This window comes from Pseudoliparis swirei, chromosome 6 (genome assembly GCF_029220125.1).
Source record: "Pseudoliparis swirei isolate HS2019 ecotype Mariana Trench chromosome 6, NWPU_hadal_v1, whole genome shotgun sequence".
Taxonomy (NCBI): Eukaryota; Metazoa; Chordata; class Actinopteri; order Perciformes; family Liparidae; genus Pseudoliparis; species Pseudoliparis swirei.
In genome coordinates, this window is record NC_079393.1 from 1854175 (window position 1) to 1869422 (window position 15248).

The window sequence follows — 15248 nt, forward strand, 5'->3', positions numbered from 1 at the left end:
TTTAAAGGTATCTTGTTATTGACGAGCAATTTCCCATTTAAATGAATGGCAGTTATTGTAGCGTGTTGCCTCCTTCTTTCCTTGTTTCCTTGCTTCCTTCTCTGGGGACACGAGAGGAAGAGGGGAAGAGAAGAAGAGAAGAGAAAGATTAGTAGAGGAAAGAGGAAGAGAAGAAAAAAGGAAGAGAGGAAGAGAAAAAGAGAGGAAATGAGGGAAAGAATGAAGGAGGAAAGAATAAGAGACGGAAAGAATAAAAGAGGAAAAGAAAAAATGAGGAAATGAGGGAAAAGATGAAGGGGAAAAAAGGAGAAGAAGAGGATAATAATACAAGAGGACAGGAGGAAGAGGGGGAGCAGCAGCCGTGTTGATGGAGGTAAAGAGAGAGAAAAGCTCTCCAGATTTACCGAAGAAGAGAAACTGCCATTTAGGGGACTTGTTGGGGGAGTTAGGGGGCGGGGCTAACCCGGGTGTTAAGGGGCGGGGCTAACCCGTGACCTCTGACCCCTCAGTGTGTCAGCGCTTCTTTGTTCAGGGACTTTTCTAATGTGTGAGTCGTGTCGCGCTGAAAAGCCTTTTGTGCTGCCGCCTCTCCTCCCTCCTCTACTCCCTCCTCCTGTCTCCTCGTTCCCTCCTCCCTCTTCTTCTCCTCCTCCTCTCTCCCCGTTCCCTTCTCCCTCTTCCTCTCCTCCTCCCTCCTCTCCTCCTCCTCTCTCCCCGTTCCCTTCTCCTCCTTCCTCTCCTCCCTCCTCCCCCCTCCTTCCTCCTCTCCTCCTCTCCTCTCTTCCTCCCCTCCTCTCCTTCTCTCCTCCTTCTCTCCTCCCTCCTCCTCTCTCCCCGTTCCCTTCTCCCTCTTCCTCTCCTCCTCCCTCCTCTCCTCCCTCCTCTCCTCCCTCCTTCTCTCCTCCCTCCTCTCCTCCCTCCTCTCCCTCTTCCTCTCCTCCTCCCTCCTCTCCTCCCTCTTCCTCTCCTTCTCTCCTCTCTTCTCCTCTCCTCCTCCTCTCCTCTCCTCTCCTCTCCTCCTCCTCACATCCAGTGGTGTATTAATTGAATATCTGGACGTCGCTGCAACGAATAAACATCCTCCAGATTCCTGGAGACGGGAACTCAGCTTGTAGTGTGTGTGTGTGTGTGGATCTCTTTGTGTGTGTGTGTGTGTGTGTGTGCATGTGTGTGTCTGTGTGTCATTTTGATCCTGTCGGTTTTTATAAATATAAAAAAATATTGCTTTTTGTTACCCCCCCTCATCCCCCCCCCCATCATGCCCCCCCCCCCTGCAGCAACAGTACCACTCCAAAATCGACGTCCTGATCGACGATGCGTTCAAAGACATGATCTCCTCCCTGGTAGCGAAGGTGAGATCCACCTCAGCAAACCCTCCCCACACGACACTCACATGTATTTATTCACATGAATTTATATTTATTTACATTCATATTTATATTTATATTTACTTCTATTTATCTATATTTATTTTCCTTTTTTCACGTCGTCGGGCAGAAACATTTTCTCTCTTTTTTTATAATCGAGCATTTCGGGTTTTATTCCATATTCACTGGTTATTTTACTCCTTGAGTTCAAAAACAAAAACATATATTTGTAAATATATTTGTAAATATATATAATTATATTTGTAGATATATTTTGTGTGTGTATATTTATTTATATTATACAAATATATTTATTTAAAGCTTTTACCATTTCTTTTACTTTATTATTCTTTTATTTGTATTTATTTTAATGCGAGGTTACCCCCGCCCCCCCCCCCCCCCCCAGCTGTCGGCCGTGCTGGAGCTGGTCCTCTCGAAGCTCTCCAGGTACGATGAAGGGACCTTCTTCTCCTCCATCCTCTCCTTCACCGTGAGTTCATCCTCCTTTCTTTATGTTACCTGAACGTCAGTGTCACCTCCTCACTTCTCTTTGCCCTCCTCCTCTTCTTCCTCCTCCTCTTCTTTCTCCTCACTCCTCTTCCTCCTCCCTCCCCCTCCTACTCCCCCTCCTGTTCTTCCTCCTCCTCTTCTTCTTCCTCCTCCTCCTCACTCTCCCCCCTCCTCCCTCCCCCTCCTCCTCCTCCTCTTCCTCCTCAAGGTGAAGACAGCCTCCAGATATGTGGACCTCCCTGTGAGTCTCTTCCTGTTCTCTCTCTGTTTCCTCCTCCTCTTCATCGTGGGTTTGTTTCCTCTTCGTCGAGCGCGTGTTGAAGACGAAGAGGTTTTATTGTTGTATTATTATTTGTGAGGTTATTGTTTTATTATTTGTTCTCCTCTCGTCTCCGGAGCCAGAGATCACACAACCAGCCTAATTAATTTGCTCCCTCGTCCTCGGAGATGCGTCTCAGCGAAGCGTCGCTTAGTGGGCGGCGAGCGGCTAATGAACGGCGGCGAGGAGGCAGAGATCAGGGGGGGGGGGGGGGAGGAGGAGGAGGTGATGAGGCGATGAGGCGTTAACGTGTTGGCGGAGCGAAGCAGAGAGAGGGTCTGCTCTCCAGAATTAGACGAGACGACCTCTCACTCGCTTCCTAAAGTGATTAACCAAGAACAAGTCCTCTGTGATTTGGGCTTTTTTTTAAACATTTGTTATTTCTCTGAAATGGATTCTGGCAGTTTTTAATCTGTTTAATTAAAGCGTCCGCCGGGATTAAAGAATCTAAAAGGAGTTCTATAAAAACCTCTCAGGCTCCAGTCCAAAAGAAAAGCTCCGAAACACCGAAGAGGAACACTAAGAATCAAAAGTACTCCAGGAGTTTGGAGGAGCACTTCCTGTTGAGCACTTCCTGTTGAACACTTCCTGTTGAGCACTTCCTGGTTCCTGGTGTGTTCGGAGGCAATGGGGAATTCCTGCGTCCTCTTGTGTGCAGAAAAAAAGGGGAAAAAGTACGAGAGACCAGATCACAGACCACTAGAACGCTTCGGCCTGGTTTGGTTTGGCCTGGTGTGGTTGGGTTTGGTTGGGTCTGGTTGGGTCTGGTTGGGTCTAGTCTGGTCTGGTCTGGTCTGGTTTGGTCTAGTTTGGTTTGGTCCGAAACTCTTCCCAGGGCTTTTATTGTGGCGGGGCGGAACCGAGTGGGGAGTGCTCTGTGCTCCTCGCGATGTGATTGGCCGATGCCTTTGCTCAGGTGGGAGAGCTCCGACACATTGTTGTGCTCTTTTGAGCTGTGAAGGTAAAGAGAGCTCCTTAAGCCTCTGCCCCGCCCCCTCGCATCCCAGCATGCTCTCTGGTTTCCGTCCAGACTTCCTCCTAACCTAGAATTATGCTGTAAGCTCCGCCCCCTCTTTGTGTGGAGGGAACCTGACGCAGGTAAGCCGGGTCCAGGTGCTGCAGGGGGGCGTGGGAACTGTGTGTGTGTGTGTGTGTGTGTGTGTGTGTGTGTGTGTGTGTGTGTGTGTGTGTGTGTGTGTGTGTGTGTGTGTGTGTGTGTGTGTGTGTGTGTGTGTGTGTGTGTGTGTGTGTGTGTGTGTGTGTGTGTGTGTGTGTGTGTGTGTGTGTGTGTGTGTGAGAATTAAGGAAAATATGGATGAAAAGATTGGCTCCCTCCTCTTCCTCCCTTCTTCCTCCTCCTCCCTCTCCTCCTAAAGTCTTAACCTCTGTGCTGCGCCTCCTCTGTCAGGGGGAGAGAAGGAGGTGAATGATTGAGATGAAGCCTTGAGGGAGGAAGGAGGCGCAGAGACATGACGGGAGGGGCAACACGGCAGTAACATGTTGTGACACACACACACACACTGTGACCCCCTTTAACCGCGTGGTGCCTTCAGGTGTCCCTGATCTCCGTCTGTCACTTCCTCTGAGGTAACGTTTCATATCAAGAGGAGGCTCCTCCCACCTCCTGTTTCTATTATTATTATTTATTTATTCTGCAAGTCTTCAGTTGACTGGAGAACCCTGGAGAACGTTCTCCAGAGAGGACGATCTCCAGGTGGAAGTTGCGCAACACCAACATGGACCAGCTGAGCCCTCAGAAGAGCTGTTTGTTTGTTTGTTTGTTTGTTTGTTTTGCTCTCGGGAGGATCACAAACATCCTCGTGAACCAGCACATGGACCGCCGTCTTCACTCGGTTCAGGTCCTAGTTCAGGTCCCGGTTCAGGTTCAAGTCCCGGTTCAGGTCCTAGTTCAGGTCCTGGTTCAGGTTCAGGTCCTAGTTCAGGTCCTGGTTCAGGTTCAGGTCCTGGTTCAGGTTCAGGTCCCGGTTGAGGTCCTAGTTCAGGTCCTGGTTCAGGTCCTGGTTCAGGTCTAGCAGCGGGACTTTTGTTTTATTAAATATCTTCTTATTTTCTGACATTGGAGGATTCCAGATTCAAAATTAATATTTTATTTTGTTAAAATATTAGTCAAAAGTTTTTACAAAGATAATTTATTAGATATTTATATTTATTATATCTCTTTATATCACTCCATGAATCAGAAAATACAGTTTTTATTAATAAATGTATTAACATAGATATCACATAAACTTCTCCCCTGAGTTTATTACAAGTTTAATGAAATGTTTAAATATGCAAATGAGGCGTTACGGTGACTTTAGGAGAGAAGAAGAAACATTAAAGTTTTCCTTCCTCTGAAGACAGAAGACGAGTTCTGGAGGTCAAAGGGCATAAAAAGATCAATCTCACTTTTAAAGGGATGAATTCTGACGACGAAGAGGGAACTCAGTGTGGAGGAACAAGCCTTTCAAAATAAAATGACAATGATAATATAACTAAAAGTGAAGTCGAGTTCCATCGCAGGTCAACGGAGACTCAAATGAAACCTGAAGTCGAGTTTTTATGTTTTGTTCCCCACAGAATTTGATAATTTCTTGAACATTTAGAAAAACACCGTGAAGTCCCACTGACCTTGAACTAGCCGCGGCAGTGAGACTAGAATGTGCCTCGTTGCTTTGAGGCTTTTCATCGTTATTCAAACTTCACGTCATTGCAGATTGAAATATTTCCTTTGTGTTGGTTTGATTTGTTGCGCAACAGAAAAGGTTGGGGAGGGGGGGGGAGGACGACTTAAAATGTCTTAAGTATAAATAAATGCATGAATAAATATAGAAATACATAAATAAATGCTTAAATAAATGTATAAATAATATATACAGGAATAAATAAATGAATGCTTAAATAAGTGTATAAATAAATACAATAATAAATAAATAACTGCTTAAATAAATATATAAAGGAATAATTATATATAAGTTATACCTAAACAGGACGTCATTAAATAAATAATTTATTTATGTCTCTATTTATGTGTCGACACGTATTTCTTCATTTATTTATGCGTGACATTTATGTGTCCTTATTTATTCCTGTATTTATTTATATATACATTTACTTAAGCATTTATTTATATATTCTTGTATTTATTTATACATTTATTTAAGCATTTATAAATGTATTCCTGTATTTATTCATGCATTTATACTTAAGACATTTTAAGTCCTCCATGGGGGGGGGGGGGGGCCTGTGTCCGTACAAATAAGGTCGGAAAACACCCCAAAAGACAACATTGCTGCTTTAGGGTGTATTTTCTCGTTCACGCTGTGATTGGTTGATGGTCACGTGACGTGGGCTGTGAATGGCAGATGTTTGACAGCTCCGCCCCCTCGGCTGAACCAATGAGGTTCACGGTTCACATTCGTGTTCTTACGTTGTCGTTAAATTAAAGTCTCTTAGCTGCTAGCGGCTAGTTAGCTAGCGTGCTAACGCCACCGCGCCGTCATGCTACAGCCCTCTGTGCTTTGTTGGTCCGTCTCATCTCACTGTCGAATGGAAGCTTCACTGTTGTGCACGTGGTCAGAGGTCGTCACGTGACAACCTCTGACCACGTGCACGCCCATGAGTGATGTTGGCCGACGAGCAGCATGGAGGAAGTGAGCATGTGTAGCATGCTAACGTGTGTGTGTGTGTGTGTGTGTGTGTCCGGCCTCCAGCTCTTCTTGTAGTATTCATGTGTGCGTGTGTGTGTGTGTGTGTGCGTGTATGTGTGTGTGTGTGCGTGCGTGCGTGCGTGCGTGCGTGCGTGCGTGCGTGTGCGTGTGCGTGTGTGTGTGTGTGTGTGTGTGTGTGTGTGTGTGTGTGTGTGTGTGTGTGTGTGTGTGCGTGTGCGTGCGTGTGCGTGTGCGTGTGTGTGTGCGTGTGTGTCCTGCAGAAACCCGGGATGGATCTGGCCGACACCTACATCACCTTCATCCGTCAGAACCAGGACATCCTCCGAGACCGGGTCAACGACGAGCTGTACACCGAGAAGGTGTTTGAGGTGAGAGCACACACACACACACACACACAAACACACACAGGAACCACAGAAGAAGAGTGTTTGACATCCAGGGGGCAGGAACTCCTCCCAGTTTAATATATTTGTATCTCTAGTTCCTCGTGACGTGAATCTGACTTCTGGATCCCCCAAAAACATTTAGAAGAAAGAACCAGGAGAGCGAAACACCAGAAGATGCCGATGCATCATGAACAACAACAACAACAACAACAACAACAATGCACTGATTGTGCAAACAATACGAACAGAGACGGTGAAACAAGTAGAACAAGCAGAGAACCAGAGAACTGGAGGTGCAGCGGTCCACAATGGGTTCTCCTCTGGCTCCGCCCCCCCCCCCCCCCTCCCTCCTCCGGCTCCTTCTTTCATTTCCAGTTATCGTTCATTCAAACACAAGCTGTTATCCATTTACAGCTCCCTCCTCTCAGGATTGTTTTTCTCATATATATATATATATATATCCAGTTGAGGTACATCTCCACTCCCACTGCTTCCTGTTTGTTTTTTAAAGATTAGCAAACAGCTCTGGGATCAGTAGGATATATATATATATGAATTTTTTTGTTTTAATATATATTTTTAAGAATATATTAAGTCGGGTTAAAAAGTATTTATATATATATATATATATATTTTTTTTAAAAGATTATATTTAGTTGGGTTTAAAAGTATTTATATATATATATTCACGTAAAATCCAGATACAATTAAATTAAAAACTTGTATTTATTTATGTTTTAAAGGACGTGATGTCATTGAGGAGCTTAAAGGTTTATTTAGGACTTTCACTTTTTACACATAAAAGAAAAAACTTCTTAAGCGTTCCTGTCGCTCAGCGTAACGTTCTGTCAATAAGCTCATTGTGTATATATTTATTATATTTATATTTATTTATATATATATTTATTTATAAATGTTTATTTATATTTATTTATTTATATAGGTTTCTATATATTTATATTTATTTATATATATATTTATTTATAAATGTTTATTTATATATATTTATATATATTTATTTATTTATATAGGTTTCTATATATATATTTATTTATATATATATGTATTTATATTTATTTATGTATATTTATTTATGTATCTATATATATTTACATGTATAAATGTGAAGGCCTGAGCGGAGCTCACAATCCTTCACAGTCGCTGTGATCACCGACTGCTTCTGTTGACCCGTTTATCACTTAGAGGAGCGGCGAGGGCCGGGCGCACCTCCACCTGCCCCCCCCCCCCCCCCCCATTGATCAGAGTGTATCTGAGAGTTGCCCAACACGCCTCGGGTCCACGCCGCGGACATGGCCGCTCAGGCCCTCGCTCACATTAGCAGCACGCCGCCGCGCGATGGATTCCTGCCACCCGCCGCGGTGTGTGAGTGTGTGTGTGTGTGAGTGTGTGTGAGTGTGTGTGTGTGTGTGTGTGTGTGTGTGTATCTAATGAAGCTCAGAAGATCCCAGTCATGCACCGAGGAGGAGGGGGGGGGAGTGTCTGTGTGTAACAAAGAAAAGTAAAGCTTGTGTTACGACGGCGGCGGCGGGCCTCCCGCCAGGTGCATTGTGGGTACGCCTGTTGACTTGTTTACCCGCCGTCTGGCCGAGTGGAAGTCAGACTCGTGTCAACACGGATATGAAGGAGGAAGAGGAGGAGGAGGAGGGTGCATGCTCACGTGCACCCGTTCCTCTATTTGTGTACAAGTGCTCACCGGGGAGCGGCTTTGTGTGGATGAGGAGAGTAATGCACACACACACACACACAGAGACACACACACACACACACACACACACACAGAGACACACACACACACAGAGACACACACAGAGACACACACACACACAGAGACACACACACACACACACAGAGACACACACACAGAGACACACAGAGACACACACACACACAGAGACACACACACACAGAGACACACACACACACACAGAGACACACACGCACACAGAGACACACACACACAGAGACACACACACACACAGACACAGAGAGACACACAGACACACACACGCACACACAGCTCCATCCTCATCACCGTTGCCGACGGAGACGAACCTGAAGAAGAAGTCGTTTAATCTTCTGGTTTCTCTTTAAAGCGGCTCACATGTCGGGCGCTCCGTAATCCCACGCTCCCTGAACGAGACACGGAGCGGGTAAACAAGAGGAGGCGACAACAACAAATACAACAGGAAGTTTAAATCAAGACAACAGGAAGCAAATCGTCACGAAGACGAAGAGTAACAACATGTGGTCACATCAAGGAAGAGGAGGAGGAGGAGGAGGGGAGGAGGAGAGGAGATGGAGAGGGAGAAGAGGAGATGGATGGGGATGAGAGGAGGAAGCAGAGGGAGAAGGAGGAGGGAGAGGAGAGGGAGGAGGAGGAAGAGGAGAGAAGGAGGAGGGAGAGGGAGGAGAGGAGGAAGGAGGAGAGAAAGGAAGGGGGAGGAGAGGGAGAAGAGGAGAGAGAGAAAGGAGAGGAGGAAGGAGGAGGGAGAGAGGAGGAGGAGAGGGAGAAGAGGAGAGAGAGGAGGGAGGAGGAGAGGGAGGATGAGGAGAGTCCTTCTTCATCAGTGTCTCAAACTGTTTTTAAGCTAAACATTCTTCTTCTCTTTTGGAGTAAAGATATAAATATTCTCCTCTTCCTCCTCTTCGTCGTGTCGGATGTTTAAACGACATCATTACCGTGACACCTTCACTGAGCCGCGCTCATCACGGGGAGATTGTTTCTGACGGGACTAATGCAGACCCACAATGCCGTGCAGCCCCCCTCCTCCTCCTCCCCCTCATATTCTCTCCATCTGTTTTCACTCTGCTCCTCTAATCAGCTCCATTAAGGAGGCGCGGCTCCGCCGCCACGCTAACGCGGCCGCGAGGAGACCGGCAGGCGGCTGATTAGCCACGATGAGGAGGACACGCCTCCCGGGGACGAGAATAAACGTTTGATGGAGGAGGAGGAGGAGGAGGAGAGGGAGGGGGAGGAGGGGGAGGAGGAGGAGGAGGAAGGTGTGGGCTTGAGGAGGAGGAGAGGAAGAGGAGGAGGAGAAAGAGAGGAGGAGGAGAGGAGAAAGAAGAGCAGGAAGAGGAGGAGAAGGGGGGGAGAGGACGATATGATACAATATAATACGATATAAGATATATATATATACATATATATATGTTTATACACATATATATTTATATACACACATATATATATACTGTATACATATATATATATATACACATATATTTATACACACACATATGTAAATATACACATATATATATACACATATATATTTATATACACACATATATATATACTGTATACACATATATATATATTTATATACACATATATATATATATACACATATATATTTATATATACACATATATATATATATATATATATATACATATCTCTCTCTCTTCCCGGGGAGGTCGTGACCTCAGGCTTTGCCTTGAAGCTCCTCTAGAAACATTTAAATGAGTCCTCCTTTAACTCCACCTCCAGGTTGTAGTTCCTCCAGGTTGTAGTTCCTCCAGGTTGTAGTTCCTCCAGGTTGTAGTTCCTGCAGGTTGTAGTTCCTGCAGGTTGTAGTTCCTGCAGGTTGTAGTTCCTCCAGGTTGTAGTTCCTGCAGGTTGTAGTTCCTCCAGGTTGTAGTTCCTCCAGGTTGTAGTTCCTGCAGGTTGTAGTTCCTCCAGGTTGTAGTTCCTGCAGGTTGTAGTTCCTGCAGGTTGTAGTTCCTCCAGGTTGTAGTTCCTGCAGGTTGTAGTTCCTCCAGGTTGTAGTTCCTGCAGGTTGTAGTTCCTCCAGGTTGTAGTTCCTCCAGGTTGTAGTTCCTCCAGGTTGTAGTTCCTGCAGGTTGTAGTTCCTGCAGGTTGTAGTTCCTCCAGGTTGTAGTTCCTGCAGGTTGTAGTTCCTCCAGGTTGTAGTTCCTGCAGGTTGTAGTTCCTGCAGGTTGTAGTTCCTCCAGGTTGTAGTTCCTCCAGGTTGTAGTTCCTGCAGGTAGTAGTTCCTCCAGGTTGTAGTTCCTGCAGGTTGTAGTTCCTGCAGGTTGTAGTTCCTCCAGGTTGTAGTTCCTGCAGGTTGTAGTTCCTCCAGGTTGTAGTTCCTGCAGGTTGTAGTTCCTCCAGGTTGTAGTTCCTCCAGGTTGTAGTTCTCCGTGAACACCACATGTTGATATTCATGGTCCGGGGCTGGAAGGCTCCGGAAGCTCTTCAGGGGCTGAGTGAAGCGTCTGTGAGCGCCGACCCCGGGGCCCCGAGGTCACCGCAGAGACAAACCTCTACGGCTACAAGTCTCATCCTCACGCCGAGGCTCCTGCCTCCTAACTCCTTCTCCTGCCTCCTAACTCCTAACTTCACTCATGTTTTTGTTTTTCGCTGACAGAAAACATGTTAAAAAGAGAGGAGTCATTTTATTAAGACTTCTATACAACCAGAGGAGTCGCCCCCTGGTGGTCAGGAGAGAGAATGCAGCTTTAACACATGAAGCATATACTTTTATACAACCAGAGGAATCGCCTCCTGGTGGTCAGCAGAGAATGTGCAGCTCACACAGTAAGCACTTCTATACAACCAGAGGAATCGCCTCCTGGTGGTTAGGGGAGAGAACACAGCTTTAACACATGAAACATAGACTTCTATACAACCAGAGGAGTCGCCCCCTGGTGGTTAGGAGAGAGAACACAGCTTTAACACATGGAACATAGACTTCTATACAGCCGTAGGAGTGCTCTGTCGTTGCAGCTGTGGTACGGCGGCTGCATGGCGGCGCTGTGCGTGTGGCTGGCGGAGCGCGTGGACCTGCAGCTTCACGCCTACCAGCTGAAGACACTCATCAGGATCGTGAAGGTGAGCAGTTTACCGTCTCCTGAGTTTGGGTTCGAGTGGAGCGTCCTGTGAGGAGAGCATCGTGTCGGCTGCTGGTGAACAGCCGACATTGAAGGAGCAGAAGAAGAAACGAGGAGCCTGGAAGCTCTTCTTTGGCCTAGCGCGGCTCCTCCTCCTTCTTCTCCTCCTCCTTCTTCTCCTCCATCTCCTCCATTCTAATGCGTCCTGTTACATTCCTGAGATGCTCCCTCTCCCTTCGTCTCCTCCTTTTAACTTCTCCTTTCTCTTTCCCCCTCCTTTCTCCTCTCCTCCTCCTCTCCTCTTCCTTCTCCACCTCCTCCTCCTCTCCTCCTTATCCTTTCCTCCTCCCCCTCCTCTCATCTTCATCCCTCCTCCATCTCCTCTTACTTTTCTCCTCTTCCTTCTCCACCCCCTCCCTCTCCTCCTTATCCTCTGCTCTTCCTCCTCCTCTCATGTTCCTCCCTCATCCCTCTCCTCCTCCTCCTCCTCCCCCTCCTCATCCTCCTCCTCCTCCTCCACAGAAGACGTACCGTGACTTCCGCCTGCAGGGCGTTGTTGACGTGTCTCTGAACAGCCGGAGCTACGAGGCGGTTCACCGCCGCCTGGCGGTGGAGGCGGCGACGGCGGCGGTGAAGTCTGGAGACGGCCTGCAGGGCGTCAGCATGAGAGACAGCGAGGAGGAGGAGGGGGAGGGGGAGGGGGGGAGGAGGAGGACTGAGGCCACGCCTCCACCTCCTCCATCGGGACCTTCTTCACTCACCGAAGGTCTCGATTGGTTAAGGACCAACGCTCGGGCCCCGCCCCCCCAACCTCTCACCTGCGGGACAGGAAGTCCCGCCCTCCGCCAGCCGTACCGTGATGTCACTCAGCGCTGAGGCTCCGCCCCCTCACTGTTCACCGTCAAGTCTTTGAATGTTACATCCTGCGGTTTAATTTTCACAACCGACGTTTTTGGGAAAACGTAAAAGTCAAAAAGTGTTTCTCGCATCCTGAAATGTTCGTTACGACCTCCGTTGACATTTCCCCCCGACAGGCGCCCCCTTGTGGTCGCGCCCGGTAGTACGAACGATGTCCCTCCAACCTTTTGAGAAGCTCGGAGTCTCTAACGCTCGTGTCGAATGCCGAGGATTTGTCCGTCGTTCACCCGCCGTGGTCCCGAGGGGGGCGGAGCCTGGAGTTTACTCATCGGGTTTTAATATTTATCGTCCAGATGGAACGGCGGACGAAGGCGTCTGAGGAGAATTCAACAGTTTCCATCGGGTCAATCGACGAAGACGCCGTCGGCTGCACCGGTGACGACCACGTAGCTAACGAGTTAGCTCAGGAGCTAACGGGTTAGCTTTTGAGCTAACGTCGGTTACGTAGCGGCTAGTCGCGTAGTTCTGGACCGTCTGGAGAAATACAATTTAAACTTACGACCAGCGATGGCGGCCATTGGAGAAGGTGGTCCGGTGGTCCGGTGGCTTCAGCCGACCGCCCGGGTCGAGCTTTCAGAACCAAAGATTCTCTGTCTCCGTTCGTCGTGAAACCGTGTCGTCGCGAATAAAGAAATGAAAAAGAGTTTTCTTTCTTTCTTTCTTTTTTTTGCTGTAATGTTTTCGTGTCGGCCGCCGATCAACTCCGTTTGCTAAAGGACCAAAACAACGACGTGAAGATGTTTGTGTCTGAGTGTCACAATAAAACAAATCTAAAGAACCCGTTTGTGTGGGTTTATTTTAATGTTCTGTCCACCTTAAATCTTGTAGTTTTACCGTTCTTCTTCTCCATTCCACCTTAAATCCTTTAGTTTTACCATTCTTCATCTCCATTCCACCTTAACTCTTGTAGTTTTACCATTTTCTTTTCCATTCCACCTTAACTCTTAGTTTTACTGTTCTGCTTCTCCATTCCACCTAAAATCCTGTCGTGTTACAGTTCTCCATTCCGCCTTAAATCTTGTAGTGTTAACTTTCTTCTTCATTCCACCTTAAATCTTGTAGTTTTACAGTTCTTCTCCATTCCACCTTAAATCCTTTAGTTTTACCATTCTTCATCTCCATTCCACCTTAACTCTTGTAGTTTTACTTTTCTTCTTCATTCCACCTTAAATCTGGTCGTTTTTAAGGTGGCTTCTGTCTGCTGGCTTTCGTCCATCACTTTCTTTTCTCTCATTAAAATGAGCATTATGGACATGTTTATTTATTATTATTGATAACAATATGTTAATACTTTTTGCCATTCATGTTATAATAATAATAACAATACTTAAAGGTTTCAAAGGTTCTCAGCGTTAAAACTGACTTCATGCACGAGAAATAAATAAACAAAACTATGTTCTACAAATAATAGAGCTGAAGCTTCAGCTCTTTTGTTGTTTATTTGTTCTGTTTTCCTCCACTGGTCAATGAAAATATAGAAATATGAATATGAGCCGCAAATATCTGAACTCACATTAATTTATAAACTAATTCAAAGGTAACGATAAATAAATCACAAACAGAAATAGATGTTTTTAAAATTATTACAGCCGGCAGACAAAATAGAACTTCAGGTTAACACATTGACTTTATTACTGATATTACTACTACTATAATAATAATTAAGGATGGTACTTTGCACTTTCTGTGATTTGCATTAAACTAATTTAACATATGTATTTTTGTATATTTGCGTCCTTTCAAGAACATGATGTTCATTAAAAACGTCACATTAAATAAAGACGTTATTATTGTTATCATTCATCTTATTGTTGTAACAATGACGTTTCCCTTCAGCCTTCCGACAGATATGAACATATAATATATAAATAATGTAGCTCTAAGCAGCTACAAGGACATTTCTTTAGGTTTCTTATAAAAATTATATGATATATATCAACAATTATAACTTCATATGTGTACCTCTAGATATCTTTACAGCATGTTTTATTATATTTATTCCCTCATTGTCTACAAATAAAAGGCGATGCTTTACTTTGTGAAGTTAATGCAGTTGAAGTGTAAAATGATGCATTATTATCATATTATTATGATATTGTATAAAACGAGGCTCTAAGTAAAGAATAAGATACAATAGAAGACGCTGATGACGTGCCGCTAATGATTATTACGTCATAACGACCCGTTGCACACGAGCCTGCAGTCAGTGTGACGTAATGTGTGATTAGGAAATGTTTTGGAGAGGCGTCACGTGTCTACTGTTTTTTACAAATAATATGATAACGTTTTTTTATCTCTTGTTATATATTCTAATAATTCGTTTTATTTACTTTTATTAATTAATATTTTATTCATTAAATATTATTTTTTTAAAGATCTAATAAATCATGATTATTGAAGAAATGATTGGTCAAATGTAAATGTTTAGATAAAATAATAATTGTTTTTATTAGAAAGAAAGAATTATATTTTTTTTCTTCTCGCGCGCCTAAAAGACCAAAGAGAACTGGAGGAGAGAAGAGCGCGCGCGTTCCTCTCCGGGTAGAGCATCAGAGACCACCGGGAAGAGGACGGCTTTAGGTTTGGCCTCTAAAATAATAAATATGTAAATAATAAATATATATATATATGAATAATAAATGTAAATAATAAATCTAAATATATCAATATAAATGTATAAATAATAATAATCTTGTGCGTAAAAAGAAAGAGACACAGGAGTCAGCGTGTGATCCAGGACCCAGGAGACTCCCCAGGCCGAGATCATGTCTTCAAATCCATCTCAAGTTCACCCGCGTGAGAGCTGCGCGTGCCTGTGAGCCGCGTGCGTAAAGGAGAAGAGAAGCGATGTCACGCGAAGCCACAAGGGGACCCGGATTTACCAAATACCTTCCAGTTGAGCAGGAGTCCTGCCAAGACAGGGACGACCTCCTCCTCCTCCTCCTCCTCTTCCTCTTCTCCTCCAGCGGAGAACAGAGAGCAGAGAATCGAGTAAATGATCGCGCTCTACTTTCTTTGCGCTCTTCAGTCCCGGTAACGATCCGCGAGGTTTCGGCTCTCCGCACGCGGCCATCCCGCGTCAATAAGGCCGGGCGGACCGGTGTGTGTGTGGGGGGGGAGGGGGCGGGGGGGGGGGGTTCCCCGGTAGATGATGCCCTTTCCTGCGGGCCAGTGAGGAGCAGCGCCGACCCTTCTCCTCCTTCTCCTCCTTCTTCTTCTC

The 15248-nt window shown here is 45.6% G+C and overlaps 1 protein-coding gene across 5 annotated transcripts in view; it reads left to right on the plus strand.

Moving 5' to 3' along the window:
* The window catches only part of cadps2 (Ca++-dependent secretion activator 2), a 91866-nt gene extending 79058 nt beyond the window's left edge, over nt 1-12808 (plus strand). For 3 of the 5 annotated variants that reach the window (XM_056415730.1, XM_056415732.1, XM_056415735.1), the window contains 6 exons: nt 1278-1352; nt 1774-1857; nt 2086-2118; nt 6128-6235; nt 11007-11111; nt 11633-12808. In XM_056415730.1, the coding sequence (XP_056271705.1) occupies nt 1278-1352; nt 1774-1857; nt 2086-2118; nt 6128-6235; nt 11007-11111; nt 11633-11986 (759 nt within the window). In that variant the 3' untranslated portion in view covers nt 11987-12808. Of the gene's footprint in view, nt 1-1277; nt 1353-1773; nt 1858-2085; nt 2119-6127; nt 6236-10987; nt 11112-11632 lie in introns of all 5 variants that reach the window. The other 2 variants (XM_056415734.1, XM_056415731.1) reach the window with 2 other exon arrangements.
* Nucleotides 12809-15248: the final 2440 nt, after the last annotated feature.